The sequence below is a fragment of the Ursus maritimus genome, unplaced genomic scaffold (assembly GCF_017311325.1).
Source record: "Ursus maritimus isolate PB19 unplaced genomic scaffold, ASM1731132v1 scaffold_2, whole genome shotgun sequence".
NCBI lineage: Eukaryota > Metazoa > Chordata > Mammalia > Carnivora > Ursidae > Ursus > Ursus maritimus.
In genome coordinates this window covers 99,805,945-99,820,987 of record NW_024424452.1, presented here as the reverse complement: position 1 = coordinate 99,820,987, position 15,043 = coordinate 99,805,945, and the positions used below count along the sequence as shown (strand labels likewise).

Below are 15,043 nucleotides of genomic sequence, written 5' to 3'. Positions count from 1 at the left end.
GAAGCGTTCCGGGATCACAGGCCCGCCTGCCCGCACATCCTGCGCGCTGGAAGGGGCGAGGATGGAAGAGCACCGGTGACTTTTCCTAGCATTGTTCCCTCCCCGGCCCAGGGCAACTGCGATAAACTTCTGAAGGGTTCATCATACATAGTCGCTGTTTTGGAATGCGGCAAAAAAAACAGCCAGCAGAGTTTGCTTTTTTTGTTGTCAGCAATCAAGAGGTGGGAAAACAAATAGGACTTCCATACTCCCAGCTCTCGGACTGAAGTAGAGGCATTAAACTAAGCCGCTGCCCCCCTCCCTCGGCAATACCCGTGCAGAGGATGGGGTTGGGGTAACTTTGGATCTCCAGTTCTGCCTGCAGTTCTGAAGTTATCCAAATTACAACCGGCTCCCAGTGTCCGCATGGGCTTTTGGGGGTGCCCACAGGCATTCTAACGCCGCTAAGACAAGCTTTTCCGGAGTCATCTTCTCTTTCTGTAGTTGACTTTGCTAGGCAGGGTGTTTTCCCTCCACACAGGAGCACTGATTAAAGTTCCCACCGATTCAATGACTGAGGACCTGCTCCGGTTTCCAGTGATGCACTCCATTTCTTAGAATGATCTTTTTATTCTGAAGTATCTTTAGCCTGAAACTGCCCCCCCTCGGGTTGCCATAGAGCTGGAAGCCTCTCTTCTTAATTAGAAGCGGCCAATTAGGCATTGCTTGGAAAACCTCCGCCCCGCATTGTTCAAGAGCCATAAACTTTTATGCCTGTCCCCGGGGTGGGGGCCTGCCGCCCCAGCGCTGCCCCAACAGCCCAGCGGCCGCGAGAGCCCAGCCCGGCAGCTCCAGTGCCCGCGCGGGGTGGGCGGCTGAAGCCCGCAGGGCGAGCCCCGGGGTAGTGTGGCCGCGGGAGCCCGAGCGCCGCGCAGCGCCTCCTTACCTTGCATGTTTTCCGGCATCTGCCCCTGTTCCCCATGCGATCGAGCCAGTCCCAGGGCTTCCGTCTCCACTTTGGGCAGCATGACAAGGCGGCCGCGGGCGGGGATAGGGGGTCCGTGTCCGTCCGGAAGCCCAGCACCTGGACACGGGCAGCACAGATTCAACTCCGGCGGAAAAAAGGGAGGGGCGACTGGGGTGCTGGCTCACCCACCCGCTCGCAGGAGCGTGCCTCCGCCTCCTCCCGGGGCCGCCGGTCAGGACCCCTGAGCCCCGTCCAGTCTCGCAACTCCGGAGCCGCCCCCCAAGCCGCTGGGAGGAGATGGCGGGCTACGAGATGCGGTGAAGACTGCGTCCCGGCGCCTCGGTTTGGCTCGGCGAGGGCGGAGGCGGCGGCGGTGGCGAGGGCGCAGCTGCCCGGGGCGCGGATCCGTCTGCGGCCGAGCTCCGGGCGGGCAGCGGAGGCGGCCGCGGAGCTGCTGCTGCCGCCGCGGCGGTGCCGCTGCCGCTGCTCCCGGACAGCTCGGACTTCTACCCCTCCCTCCACGCGCCCTCTGGCTCAGGATCGCCAGGGGTCTCTCTCTCGCCTCACTTCTCTCTCTCCTCTCCGCCCCTTCCCCCGTCTCAGCTTCCCTCTCGCTCACTATCACAAGTGTGGAGTTGTGAAGTTCCAACCTCCCTCTCCTGCCTCTCGTTTAGTCCTCCCGCGTGTCCGAGAGCAGTCCTTCCAGCCCCGAGGGTGACGGTGCTGGCAAGGTAAAGGGGAAGATGAGGAGGAGAGGGGAGGTAAGTAAGACGGGGGTAAGGGGAAGGCTGGGATGAGGGGTGCTGACAGTGAATGGGGACGCGGGTTCCGGACTCGGTCGGACACCAGCCGCCAGCCAATGAGGATGAGGCGCATGCTCCAGTCCCCTCGCCTGCCCCAACCTCACCACCCCGCCTTAACCCCCTCCCACGCCACCCTGACCTGGGGCGGGGGATGTGAATGCTGCTGGGTCTTCCAGCTAGTGAGAGGCGACCTCTGTCTGAGCGCCGCGGCGGAGGACGGGAGACTAGGGCGGCGATTTATTTCTGCGAGCTTGGGGGGAAGCCAGAAGGGATGCGGGAGTGTGTAGGTGTGCGTGCGTGTCTCTGCGCGTGTGTCGGGTCAGGGGCTAGAGGGGGGAGTTAAACACCCACTTAAACAACCTAAAGGAGAAAAGAGATCTTGAATTCAGTTGTCCCCTCTTCTCCAAAGAGCTGGCCTGCTCTCAAGGGGGCTCCCTGTTACATTACCCCCTCGGCATTCAGTCCGGAAAGGCCCCACCGTGGGCCCCGGGAGTCCTGGAGTGGCCGAGCGTCCCGGCCCACAGAGCAGACAGCCATATCGCCGCAAGTTCACTCACTCGCTGGAAATCTGAGAAAAAGCTATCCCTGTTTCCCCACTCTACCAGTTCCTTCACTCAATTATAAACACCCCACCCCCTCCAGCCCAAGATTATACTGGCGGCAGACTTCCTAAATTTTAGAGAACTGCGTTTCCCAGTAGAATGCAAAGACCGGACTAGGCTTTCCTTTTTTATTCTGGTGTCTCTGGTGGGACAATCCACATGAGGCCCAGAGGCCCAGCACTTTAATAAAGTTTTAAAGAACCATCTGTTATGTAAGCTCTTCGGCCATCAGCCCAGCCACATCTTCAAAGTTTTCAGATCTCATCCCAACAAGATGAAAAACATTTTTTCCAGCCTCATGACTGCATATGAAATGCCTCATAGTCAGTGTCTGCTGTGAGACCGGGTAATTATCAGAGTCCACCCACAAGGGGGTGAATTTGAATCTCAAAAGATCTGAATTTATTCTATTTGAATGGCATGGAGATCACACATTCAAACTGCCCAGTCCAGTATTTGATGAATTGAAAAACACTCCAATCACCGCCATGATTAATCTACACTTTTACATGAAACGGGATGTTCATCACCCACCCATGTCTGCAATTCAGAGGCTGTTGGTTCTCTAAATTGTTCTTTTTGTCATTCTGTTCTTCAATATACATTCAGAATCTAAGTTATTTAAATCTCAGTTTTGTAGCATCATCAAATTTCATAAATGTTTAAACTTGGGGGGAGGGAGGCTGTCCATTAGTTTGGAAAGAGCAGTGGGCTGTGGTTGCCAAAATTAGTGACCCTTAAGATACTGAGATTTCTGTGATAGTATCAAGTAACACTGTCAATCCATTTTCAATATTACTAGTTGTTTTAAATACCATGGTGAATTAAGTGCATATATATATATATATATATATATATATTTTTTTTACTTAAGTAGTTCAGAAAAGGAAAGGAATTACATCTCAAGGCTCAAATTAGTTCTTGCAGTGCTTTGTGGATTTAGATTAACTTTGAAAATCAATTTATTACAAAGTCTTAATTTAGGAGTGTCCTTCCACTACAAAGAGCTTGGGGGGACACTTATGCAGCACCTTCACAAACGTCAGGCTGGCAGCTATGGAGAACTCCAGACTCTTGGTCCTCAGAGGGAGCTCCCAGCTCTCAGAGCCAGAGAGAAGGTCCTCTGGTTGGTAGAGCTGAAGGAAGAAGTTAGGGGAGTTGAAAGAAGTAGAAAGAGGGTCTGACAGGATCATATATTTGTAGCATGGTGAAATCTTTGCCTGGACTTGAGGCACAGCCTCACCTAGCCAAGGCAAACTTTCTGATTACATTCATAAGCCAGCTTCAGCCCCAGAAGGGGCTTGTTTAGACCATATTAGCATCTTTTCAGTCCAAGCCAGTCAGCCTTCACCTCACACACCCCAAACCAGAAGTGATGGTGACAGAGGGCCAGCTGACATTCATTTATCTCCTCCCCAAATCAGAGGAGTTTGGGGGGAGATGGGGGCTAAAGACAAGGTTTCAAAAAGTCACCCTTAAAAAAAAAAATCCATGGTTGTATCACTGAGGAAAGGTCCAAGGCGTTTTGCCTTGCCTTGAGGCTCTTTTCCAGGCTGACCGCAGTGAACACAAGGGGCACCACAAACGCAGGAGGTCTCAAGGAGAGAGAAAACTTCGGCGCTCCAGGCCTCCTGCTCCAGGGAGAGAAGAGTGCCCCAGGATCAACCCTATCCCAGATTCCCTCGCGGATTTCAAAACCACCGCCTGCAGTGGACATGGTGGGAAATCTTCCACTGGAATTGGTTCTGCTCAGCGACCGGAAGGCACGCTCACCTTTTCCCGGTTTTCAGCTCAAGGAGTTTAGGGGAGCAGTGGAGTCCCCAACCCTGGGGCAGTCGCAGAGGGAGGGGCGGCGGCACCGAGGCTTCCGACACTACACTCATTCCCACCCTGCAAGTGCATCCATTCCCCACCCTCTGAGTCTCCTCCATACGAATGTTCTCGTCCCTTGACCCTTCAGTTCTGCTGGGCCAGGACCCGCTTGCCCTGTGACCTGGGATCGGCCTGGGCGTCTCCCAGAACACCCTCTCCGAAGGAGAGTTGGGGGAGGAGGAGCCTGAGCCGCCCACGGTGCCTTGGCTCGGTTCCCTGAGGATGGTTCTAGGGTGCAGAGGCATCTGTGAAGAAGGAGAGCCAAGAGGACCCGGGAAGGGGGAGGCGGTTGAGATGGGAGTAGGGGAACAAGGCCTGTGTGGTCTAAACGTTGATGCCAGTTGTAGTCTGGACTGACCGACAGACACACCGATCGGCTTGGAATAATAAAGCCCCGGCGGGCGGACGGGCGGGCAGACGCAACCCATCTTCCTCCAGGGACATCTTAACCTACTGCCACTCTGCCTTTTAGTGGATGCACACTTACGAATCCACCCCGTCTGCAGGAAACTTAACTGGTGGCAGAGACCACAGACCAGAAGACGGGAGGCAGGGGGAGGCTGTTCCGGCTTTAGCTACCGTGCGCATTCTCAATTTCTTTCTTGCATTCCTCTGCCAACTTCTGGCAAACTTCTCTCCCCTTTCCCCTCACTTCCCCCACGCCTCCACCTTCCTTCCGACGAGACTGGTCTCCAGGGCTCGTCCTTCCCGGTTCTGACTTTGTCTTAAAGCATTGATTGACGGTTGCAATTATAAAGGATGATGGCTCGGGGAGGCTCCCGCAGCCTTGATGAGCCCGAGGAGCGCAGTCCTGGCATATTTTATCCAGGCTCAGCGTCACGGGGCCGTGCGCCCCATTCACCCGGCGGGCTGCAGCTGAGGAGGTCTCGCACTCCCCACCCGCGAGGATGTAACTGCCTCGCTCTCCTCCCCCGCCTCCACTTCTCCGCTGTTCCACGCCGCATTTCAGACCGCGCGCCGGGAACAGCCTGCCCTTGACCTGACCTGAGAATTGTTGGCCAGCCCCTCGCGCTAAATGCATGCAGGCTGCAAAGGGAGTGAAAAATGTCAAGATTTTTAGGACTGGTTCAAGTTTCCTGGGCTCGGAAAACACAGGTCCCAAGTATCAGACCCACCCCTCCCGCGCGCCTGGGTGGGAGAAGCCTTGCCTGACCCACCCAACCCCGCACGAAACTTGCAAATCTACATTCTTGGAAACAATTTCTAACGTCTCCTCCATTTCTACTTTTGGTGTTTTTAAGAAACCAAAATCATTACTTTTCTCGTAGCACGTGTCTAGTTTCCAGCCTCAGAAGAAACCTAGATTTTTTTTTCCCGGAAAGTCTCCACCAAGTGGCCGGGATAGCCCGAGGGGAAAGAGAAGCAAGTTTATCAGCAACAGAAAACTCAGGCTCTGCCTAATTTCTCAGCCCCTCCCACTCAAAAAGCCCATCAGAAGCGCCTTTTGCCTTTCTCTGAAAATTAAGTTTAGCAGGAATTCCAGAGTTCCGCTCCTGAGCTCTGGGGGCTGGCCTATCCGCCCCCGCTTCCAGGCTCCACCAGCCGGCGTCCAGAGCACTTTAAGATGAGAGGGGTTAAATTTCAGTAGACATACAAATTACCAAGGAGCACCGTATTGGCCGAAGCTTTGAAAAAATAAACTTGAATAGGTGAGAAGTCGTGCCTCGTTCAAAAAAAAAAAAAAATCTCTTTCTGGTACATGTGTAAATAACTACTTAAGACATCATCTACCACAGCTAGTAGAGCAGGAGGAAAAACTGCTATCAATTTAGACATTCTACTCCTGGAAAGACTTGTGTGTCAGGGGTAGCCGCCAAGTGGGGATTGATTCACAATCACTATGAGACTATCATAATATATCACGGCCCCGTCTTTACCGAGCAGGAAAATACAAGGTGAAGTAATTATCCAGGTAATCCAGCCTCCTCCAGCCCCTCCCCCAACCAACCTCCCACCCTTGCCCTAAAGGAAAGGTGAGGTTTTCCGAGAGTTTGGCCTGGATTATCGGAATCTGCATCTCTGTAAAAAGGCTTCTCGGTAGAACTTTTTGGCTTCATTTTCTTTGGAGACTGTTGCCCCAACCCAGGGGTCCAGGCGCGTCCCGCTTTGGTATACCCGGTGCCCTTCTCCAAGTGGGCGGGGAGATCCGGTCTTGAGAAAAGAGCTGGCTGGGGAAATAATCTTGGGTAGGTGGTCCAATCTAATCTATCTCTTCCTCTGTAATTGAAATGGAGATGTGAGTCAGCTCCAACTCAAAACAGTGAGACTCCAGTCTCGGAACCACCCCTGCCCATCCTCGGGACAAACCCGAACAGTGAGTGGTGTTCTCGAGGACGATCCTGGCGCCAGCAGGCCACCAATCTCTTAGTGAAACCAGCTGAGCCCTTGCGTTGCAATTCCACTCTCCATATCCCCTCCCCCCTCCTCAACCCGGACTAGGAACGAAAACCCTAGCACCAGACTTTTCAGGGCTACCATTCAAGTGAGTCCGGCCAGAGTGGAAGTGTCCTGAGGGAAGAAGGGAATCCGCGCCGCCTCGCTTGGGAATTCCTCCGTTCTTGGTGCGCGGGGATGGGTGGTCGGGAGACTCTTGCCTTAGGAAGGCCCCCGCCCTAGGGGTTTCTGTTCTTAAGATCAAAGGGTGCCGGGCCGCGTAGAGCTGTGTTTGTCAACCAATCTGGGCCCCTTCGGGACAGAAAAAGGGCGGGGGGGCTGGAAAGGCGGGACTTTGCGGTGATATCTTCACCCTTCGGCTTGCGGTTCGAAAGGATGGAAAGTCTTAGGGTCTGGGAGGTTACGCAGTTCGCTAGTTGGGCAGCGCGTCGACTCCTCCTCCGAGCTAAAGACAACTTTCAGGATTCAGAGGTGGTGGCCAGTCAGCGCAAAGGCGTGGGGCAAATTCTTCCGCTTTCTCCCCAGGGTTTCTTGTTTGGAGATGCTTCGGGGACGTAGTGGCGTGTTCCGACCGATTTTTCAATCCAATATAGACCGCTGGTGGAACAGGTGGAGCTTGGTGGGGCTGAGGCTGCGGACGTCCAGATCATGAAGGAATCAGCATTTACTGTGAAAAATGTTAGCGCTGGGCGTGGGACGAGCATCTCGCTAGAAACAAACCGGGGTTTGTCAAAAGTGCTTTTACAAAAGGGTGCGTGTGCTTAAACCATCTCTTTCTCTATCTCCTCACCTTATGAGACAACAGATGTTTGTTCCTCAGGTAAAAAGGGTCCTTTTCTCTCAACTCAGTCACTCAGGGACGCCTGGGTGCCTCAGTCGGTTAAGCGTCTGCTTTTGGCTGGGGTCCTGATCCCAGGGTCCTGGGATGGAGCCCCACATTGAGCTCCCTCCTCAGTGGGGAGCCTGCTTCTCCCTCTCCCTCTGCCTGCTGCTCCCCCTGCTTGTGCTCTCTCTCTGTCAAATAAATAAAAATCTAAAAAAAACAAAACTCAGTCACTCATTTTGAGTGATTTCTCTGCCCTCCTCATACCCACCAACTCTATACATGCTCTGAATTTTCTCTCAATTCCCTTGTCTGTCAGTAGTCCCGCAAGTTGCCAGCCTACACCCCATCACTGCAAGAGAAACTCCCTCCAAACTCCAGAGATCCTTTCAAGGAAACCAGAACAGAAGACCCAAAGTGCTTTCCTACCTGCTTTGCTCTGCCAAAGCTCCCAGATGCTGCCCCCACCTGGCCCCCTACACCTCTCCCCATCCCACTCTGCTGAATTCTCCGGGGATCTAAATCTGATTTCCACTGTAGAATGAAAAGGAAGATAAAGAGCCATTTACAAGTATCTTCTTCATCCCAAAATGCCTTTCGGAAGAATGTCTGAGTAGATCAACGTTGGTTTTAATCATCATTCCTTTCTATCAACAAAGGCAAATAATCACTACTTTAAAGAAAGATGATGGATTTCAGAATCACCTCCATGGGTTCTGATTACAGTTCACTCTCTTGACAAGGTGAGTGATCTTGGGAAAATCACTTGACCTTTCTGATTCAATTTTGTCATCAGTAAAATAAGGTTAACGAAGTAAACTTTATAGGTGTATGAGAGTACCAGTAAAGCAACATATGCTATTAATAAACATCAGTTCTCCTTTGTATTTCTCTCTTTTCCCCTAACTTCACCCACACTTGCCTTTCTGTAAGGAAAGTAACTAGGAAGGGAATCACTAACCATTCTAGAACCATGAAAAATAAGATCCTTCCAGTGGGAGGCACTTGCTAACTTGACTATCTTGCAGTGCTTGACACAGTCCTCAGGGACTTAACTACACCTCCGATAAAACTGCTCACCAAACTGCTATGTTCCATCTGTATGCAGATTATTTGGAGTTTAAAAGTTAAGTGTGTCTTTTCTTACTTATTACACAAAAACACACATATCAGAGCTCCCAAAAGACTACAAAAGAGGCAGCCTTTAATTTGTCCGGTCAAGTTCAGTCCACATGGTTCTTCCCAGGCTTACCCTCTCAAATTCACACTGGTTATATTTCAACTCTTCCCCAGGGCCTCCACAGACCTCAAGGCCCCCAGACTCCTAAAGTTCCTTGAAGCCAACTGGATTTCCCAGAGAAATTTTTGTTCCAATAAGGTGAAGACTGAGGAAGTACAACCCAAAGAAATAGCTTTATCCTGAGGTAGGTTCTCGTCTTGGGGAGCAAGATGTCTGACTCTTGCCCTTCATAAAACATCCCCCAGTGCTTGGGTGAAGCCAGGCCTCCAGGGGGGAGTCTGTCCCAGAGCCCTTCTCTAGCTCATCTCAAGTTCAAGGCTGAACCTAAGAGAACCCTAGACCTTATGTCTGGGTGGAGGCATGAAGTAAAGGGAAAAAAGCACTACCAAGCCTCTGTTGTCCCTTCCTCCATAAATCTCTTTTGGTTTAGTAAAAGAGGTGTTAAAGAAATCCTTTAGTCCCAGTGAGAACTTGTAGATCAAGGCCAGTAAAGGGAGTATGGGAAGCACTCTTCTGGAGTTGGGCCGAGGCAGGGAAGATGAAGAGGCACCAGACTTCAGCTTCCTGGAGGGAACTGGCCGCCTAAGCCCAGCAGTCAAGAATTAGAACATGGATTTGGGTGACTGACATTCTAAACAGCACTGCAAATAAAGCTGGCCAGAGTTTAGGGTGACAATGGGCTATCTCATTTTCCACTGCATGTCTACTTTCAGAGATCCTTATGGGCACAGAGCTTACTGGAGGTGACTGCTGGAATAAAATCAGACTCCAAGAGTGCTAAGGGGACTAGATAACAAACTATATACAGTGTCTCAAGAATGTTTGCATTGTGTATTATGTACCCCTAACTATGCAGACATAACTTCCTGTGGATAATAGTAATATATTGAATGTGTATAATGTTTTCCATAAATGCACTTAATTTGAAGAAGTACATAAATATCATAGAAATCAAAGCAGTAATATTGAGCACATGGCAGAAGAGTCAATGAATACTTGTTACAGGACATGCTTCCCATCATACAGATTTGGCTCTTTTGTTGATACAGACAAATACTGTATTCTTTTTCTATTTCTCTTTCTCTCTTACATTACTACTGTATAGCATCAGTAAAATTGCCCCATTTGGGAGAAAGAAAAAAAAAAAAAAAAAAACAACCTAAGCCAGAAACCAAGAATTTGGACAGTGTCCCAGAGCTAGTTAACTTTAAGGGAACAATCTGGTTATAACCCCAAGTCTGCTGCTCTTACACCGCACTCTGATTATCTTGCAGGTAGGCAGAAGGAACAATGTTATTTCCACTTTTCTACATGAGTACAGATATTTATATACAATTTTCATGTAACCACCAGTATGCATAGAAGGAAAATGTCATGCCCACCTAGGACCCATAGAGACAGCTTTTGAAATAAACAAAGGCACATTTCTTAAGTACAACACAACTGAATTAATGTAAAGTTGGAAACCCTAACAGATCTCTACATGCCTTGGCCTCAGTTTTGTGAACCACTCCCCATCACTATCCTAACTTGCCATTTGCCCCCTCAAAGCCACCCCAGGACCTGACGCTCTCTACTCCACCAGTGGGTTCCTCCCAATGGGCCTACCCTGGGCAGTCAGAATCCAATCCAAGAGGAAACTCACCTTCAGGGTTGGGGTCAGCCCTAGCTGTTCAGACTGATGGCTCACAATGTCCCCCTTTCCTCTGTCAGCCCTCTGGGTGACTTGTCTAGCCAAGAAATCCCCAGGAATGACCGTCCGCGCTCGTTGGAGGCTACCCCATGAATAGATGAAATTCTCAGTGCCAGCAGCCGCCTTTGCGTGCCTAAGACGTTGCAAACAGGGACATCTCACAGCCACCTGGGAATACCAGGGAAAGGAGGAGGGAGAGTGAGAGGACTGGGAAAGGGCGGGAGGCCGAACGAGATCCGGAAAGAAGTTTCTTTTACCGGAAAGTTGACTGGAATTTTGTCATCCCGGGATCTGACGCCCGGAAGTGCCTGGAGAGGTTTAGGGTGTTGGGGTAGACTCGCTAAGCACCTCCTTCCGTACTTTTTTTTTTTTTTTTTTTTTAGGCTCAGTCTTTAGCAGTCCTCCCGGGGCCAGGCAGACGTTCCGCAGGTTCTGGCTCTCTGGAACCTGGCTGATCCCAGACTTGAGGGTGTTAGATCTCTATTTACGCTCAGGCTGGACCCGCCTCGGTTCTACAGCATAGCCCGCGCCTTCTGAGTCCCAGGGCGGTGGGTAAAACGTAGCAGAGAGAAATGCAAAGGTGTCTCCTTCTACCGCCTTACCCTCTTTAATTCATGCCAGGGGTCTGAGGGACGCCGTGGAGCGGGCGTCCGCGCGTGAGTTCTGAGGACCCCACGCCCTCTTAATTCGCTCTTAATTCCCCGCTGCGCGCGACCCGAGGTGAGGCGGGAGCGCGGGCCGCACCGCGCGCGCGCGCCGCTCCTGTTCCCGGCTGAGCGCGCTCCCACCGTGAGCCCCCCGCGCCGAGCCCAGGCGACGCCCGGTCGGTCGCTGCCTGGAAGGACTCCCTAGCGCGCCGCTGCGGTTTTGCCAGGCGAAAAAAGATTAGAAATCGTTTGTGTTTCTCTTTCACCTCCTTTCTTGTGCTCAAATTTTCTTTTTATCTGCAGAGCAATTGATTCTCTGTTGCACTCTGATGGCCTTCCTCCTGTTTTCCTAAGTACAGATTTTGGTAGCGGGGGGAGGGGGGTGGTAACCATTTCCTCAATTGATATACCATAGGGTGTAGTTGTCCCAATAAAAAAGCAATCACGGCACTCGGTGGAGTCAGCTGGTTATCAAAGGAGAAAGAGGAAAAGCCCAAGCCTTGATTTTCCTTCTTGTTACAGCAGAGCTGGAACTCAGAGCTCATGACAGGCCTCTGCGAATTCGCAGGGAAATTCCAGTTCGAAAGCCTAAGTGCTCCAAGAAAACGCACAGGTCCTTCAAAAACTAAGGGAAAGGGAAAAGGGCATGACTGCCAACAGGCTAATAATTAGAGACCACTGGAAATCACTTCCTTTTAGTCCTTTACTTTTAGGACTAATTGCATGTATTCTTGCTGTAACACTAACATTTTTTGTTCTTTTTAGAAGTGAAAATTAGCTTTATTTACTCCTGTTTATAAAAATAAGCCATGCTCATTATTTTGGAAAACAGTAACCCTCAAATTGTAATCCTTAACTAATGATGAGGTGTGTGTGTATATATACATATATTTATTAAAAACATATATTAAAAATACATGTGTTTTTTGCATGGCTTTTATTCATCAGAGAAACAAAAGATTCTGTATAGTATCTGCAATGAATGAGACACCATACTGTGGTGTGGCTTGAAACTTTACAAATATTTGAAAGCTATTTGCTCAAGTTTGATCAATGATGACTCCATCTGGTTAACTTGTTTCAAGTTGTTCAAATGTTAGCTTATTATCTCTGATTAGAATTATCAGAAAATATTAGTGATAAAATATATATATTATACATTTTTTATTCTGTTTTAGACTAATGGATGGGCATCCAAAAACAGTGGATATAATGAATAATATTGAAATATCCATTTGCTTTTTTTTAACTTCAAGAAAGATAAATGTGTGGTACAAACATGGGCTTATGTGCTTTTAATAGACAATAGGAGAAGCAATGACTTACAATACTAAAGACATCAATAAGATTAAATTACACGAATTAATGTAGTAGCAGAATAATAAATGGATGATAAATAGAGCAACTCCTACTTACCAATAGGTGTAAGTCCGTGCTTTAGAGAATCTTGTAAATTTCCGGTATCCGAATTAGAAGACATGCTTAGTAAAATTATAGGAGGTCCTTTGGTTTAAAGCAGAAATCATTGAGCATAAGAAAAAATACAGCTTGTCAAATTTTGTAGCCCTTGGGAGGACTCATCAGACTAGAGTAACCCTTAGTGAAAGTTAAGAAAATAGCAAAAAAAAAAAAAAAAAAAAAAAAAAAAAAAAAAATCCAAGAATTCAGAAAGTTACAAGTAAGTCTTTCCCTGGACTCTGTACTTTTTCCAGCATTAGTGGCCTGCTGTAAACCATGTATCCAGTTACATGATGGTTTCTAATCAGAAGAATGGAAACTTTTCATAGGCTTAGACGGGTCACATGACTCTATGCAAGTTGATAAGAGGACTCTGTTATAAAGTGACAGCAAAAGAGATAAGAACTCCTGGCAGATAATGGCAAAGAAATGATTAACTCAGAAGTGGAGAGGTGCTATGCAGCACAGAGAGTGGAAAGTTGTAAAACTGAGGGGTCAGAAGATCATACTTGATGGATAAAACTCCAAACCAACTTAAATCTACTAACTAAACTTAGGCTTGTGACATACCCTCTTGATGTCATCACCTCTTTGCATAGAGGAGGACAGACATAGCTCTTCTGACCTCTGTAAACATATTTTAGATGATAACATTAGCACACATTAATTCTTTAAATGATGACTAGAGATATGATTGACACTTTAAAATACTACAGGTAGCATTTCCAAGCTATGGTCATTTATTTATTCATGTGTTTAATCACGCCTATTCATTAGCTGCGAAGTTAATCTTAGCTTGTTTGTTCATTAGTCAGTTGATTAAAAGCGCACCCTATCTCTTTACCCCCAATAAAGTAAAACTCATGCTTTGAGGTTAGTGCTGGCAAAATGATTAATGTATAATACATTTTCCGTAATTTTAAGTTATTATTCTTTGCTTGAATCCATGGGGAAAATCCGGATCACTCTTTGCCATGAAAGAACTATTACTAAAATGACAAACAGTAGTTTTAGGTTCTTGTTAAATAACCCTGTTGTTCTTCAAAGTAATAAACTATGGATTCTTATAATAATGCATATCTTTTCCCATGTTGTAAAAGAGTTAGTTGTTGTTTGTTTTGAGTTCTTTAATGGAGCAAACTTCTTTCCCCCCTGAGATTCTATTTAGAAAACTCGAAATGTTTATGTACAGCCTTTTTCCCATAAAAATTATATTTTCTTGGATTAGATTTCACTGCGCATAATAGAAAAGTCAGGAAAACAGTGGTTTAAATAAAACCTTTATTTTTCTCTTAGAAGTTCAGATGTAGGGGCACCTGGGTGGCACAGCAGTTAAGCGTCTGCCTTCGGCTCAGGGCGTGATCCCGGCGTGATGGGATCGAGCCCCACATCAGGCTCCTCTGCTGTGAGCCTGCTTCTTCCTCTCCCACTCCCCCTGCTTGTGTTCCCTCTCTCGCTGGCTGTCTCTATCTCTGTCAAATAAATAAATAAAATCTTTAAAAAAAAAAAAAAGAAGTTCAGATGTAGACAATCCAGGGATGGTACAATAGCTCTACCAAGTTGTTCAGAACCTGGTTCCTTCCATTTTACTATCCTTTATCTCTTGTCCTCATGTTTCAGAATGGCTGCTAGAATTCCAGCCATCATTCCATAAGGGGAAGCAGTATGGAGGAAGGGCAGAGAACACATACTTCTTTTTAAGGACGTTTCCTGAAAGTACCACATAAACACTTTGCATACATCTCACTATGCAGAAATTAGATACATACTTACCCTTAGCTGTAAGGGAGGCTGGGAAGTGAAGTGTTTTAGATGGGCAAGCATTTCAAACTAAAAAGGATTTGGTGATTATAATCATCCATGTCAGTTCTTTGCAGTTATTTCTTTTTATTTTTTTAAAGATTTTATTTAGGGGTGCCTCAGTGGCTTAGTTGGTTAAGCGTCTGCCTTCAGCTCAGGTCATGATTCCAGGGTCCCGGGATTGAGTCCCGCTTCGGGCTCCCTGCTTAGCAGGGAGCCTGCTTCTCCCTCTTCCTCTGCCTGGTGCTCCCCCTGCTTGTGCTCGCTCTCTCTCTCTGTCAAATAAATAAATAAAATCTTAAAAAAATAAATAATAAAGATTTTATTTATTTGACAGGGAGAGAGAGAGTAAGCAGGGGGAGGGGGAGAAGGAGAGGGAGAGACTCTCAAGCAGACCCCACTTTAAGTGCAGAGCCAGATTCCGACTTGGAGGCTTAATCACACGACCCTGAGATCACGACCTGAATGGAAACCAAGAGTTTGCCACTTAACAGACTGAGCCACCCTGGCACCCCTGCTATTATTTCTTTAAATAATCAAACAATTGGAGTACCTGGATTGCTTAATCAGTAGAGCATGTGACTCTTGATATTAGGTGTAGAGCTTACTTTTAAAAAAATAGTAAAATAAAATAAAAAATACTTTATAGGGGCGCCTGGGTGGCACAGCAGTTAAGCGTCTGCCTTCGGCTCAGGGCGTGATCCTGGCGTTGTGGGATCGAGCCCCACATCAGGCTCCTCTGCT

At 48.2% G+C, this 15,043-nt stretch overlaps 1 protein-coding gene across 1 annotated transcript in view; it reads right to left on the bottom strand.

The window, feature by feature from the left end:
* NR5A2 (nuclear receptor subfamily 5 group A member 2) overlaps positions 1 to 12,675 on the bottom strand; it is a 139,240-nt gene extending 126,565 nt beyond the window's left edge. The window contains exons 1-2 of the mRNA XM_040636421.1: positions 12,458 to 12,675; positions 926 to 1,063 (exon numbers count right to left, since the gene is read on the bottom strand). Of these exons, the coding sequence (XP_040492355.1) occupies positions 926 to 1,063; positions 12,458 to 12,521 (202 nt within the window). The 5' untranslated portion in view covers positions 12,522 to 12,675. The remainder of the gene's footprint in view (positions 1 to 925; positions 1,064 to 12,457) is intronic.
* Positions 12,676 to 15,043: the final 2,368 nt, after the last annotated feature.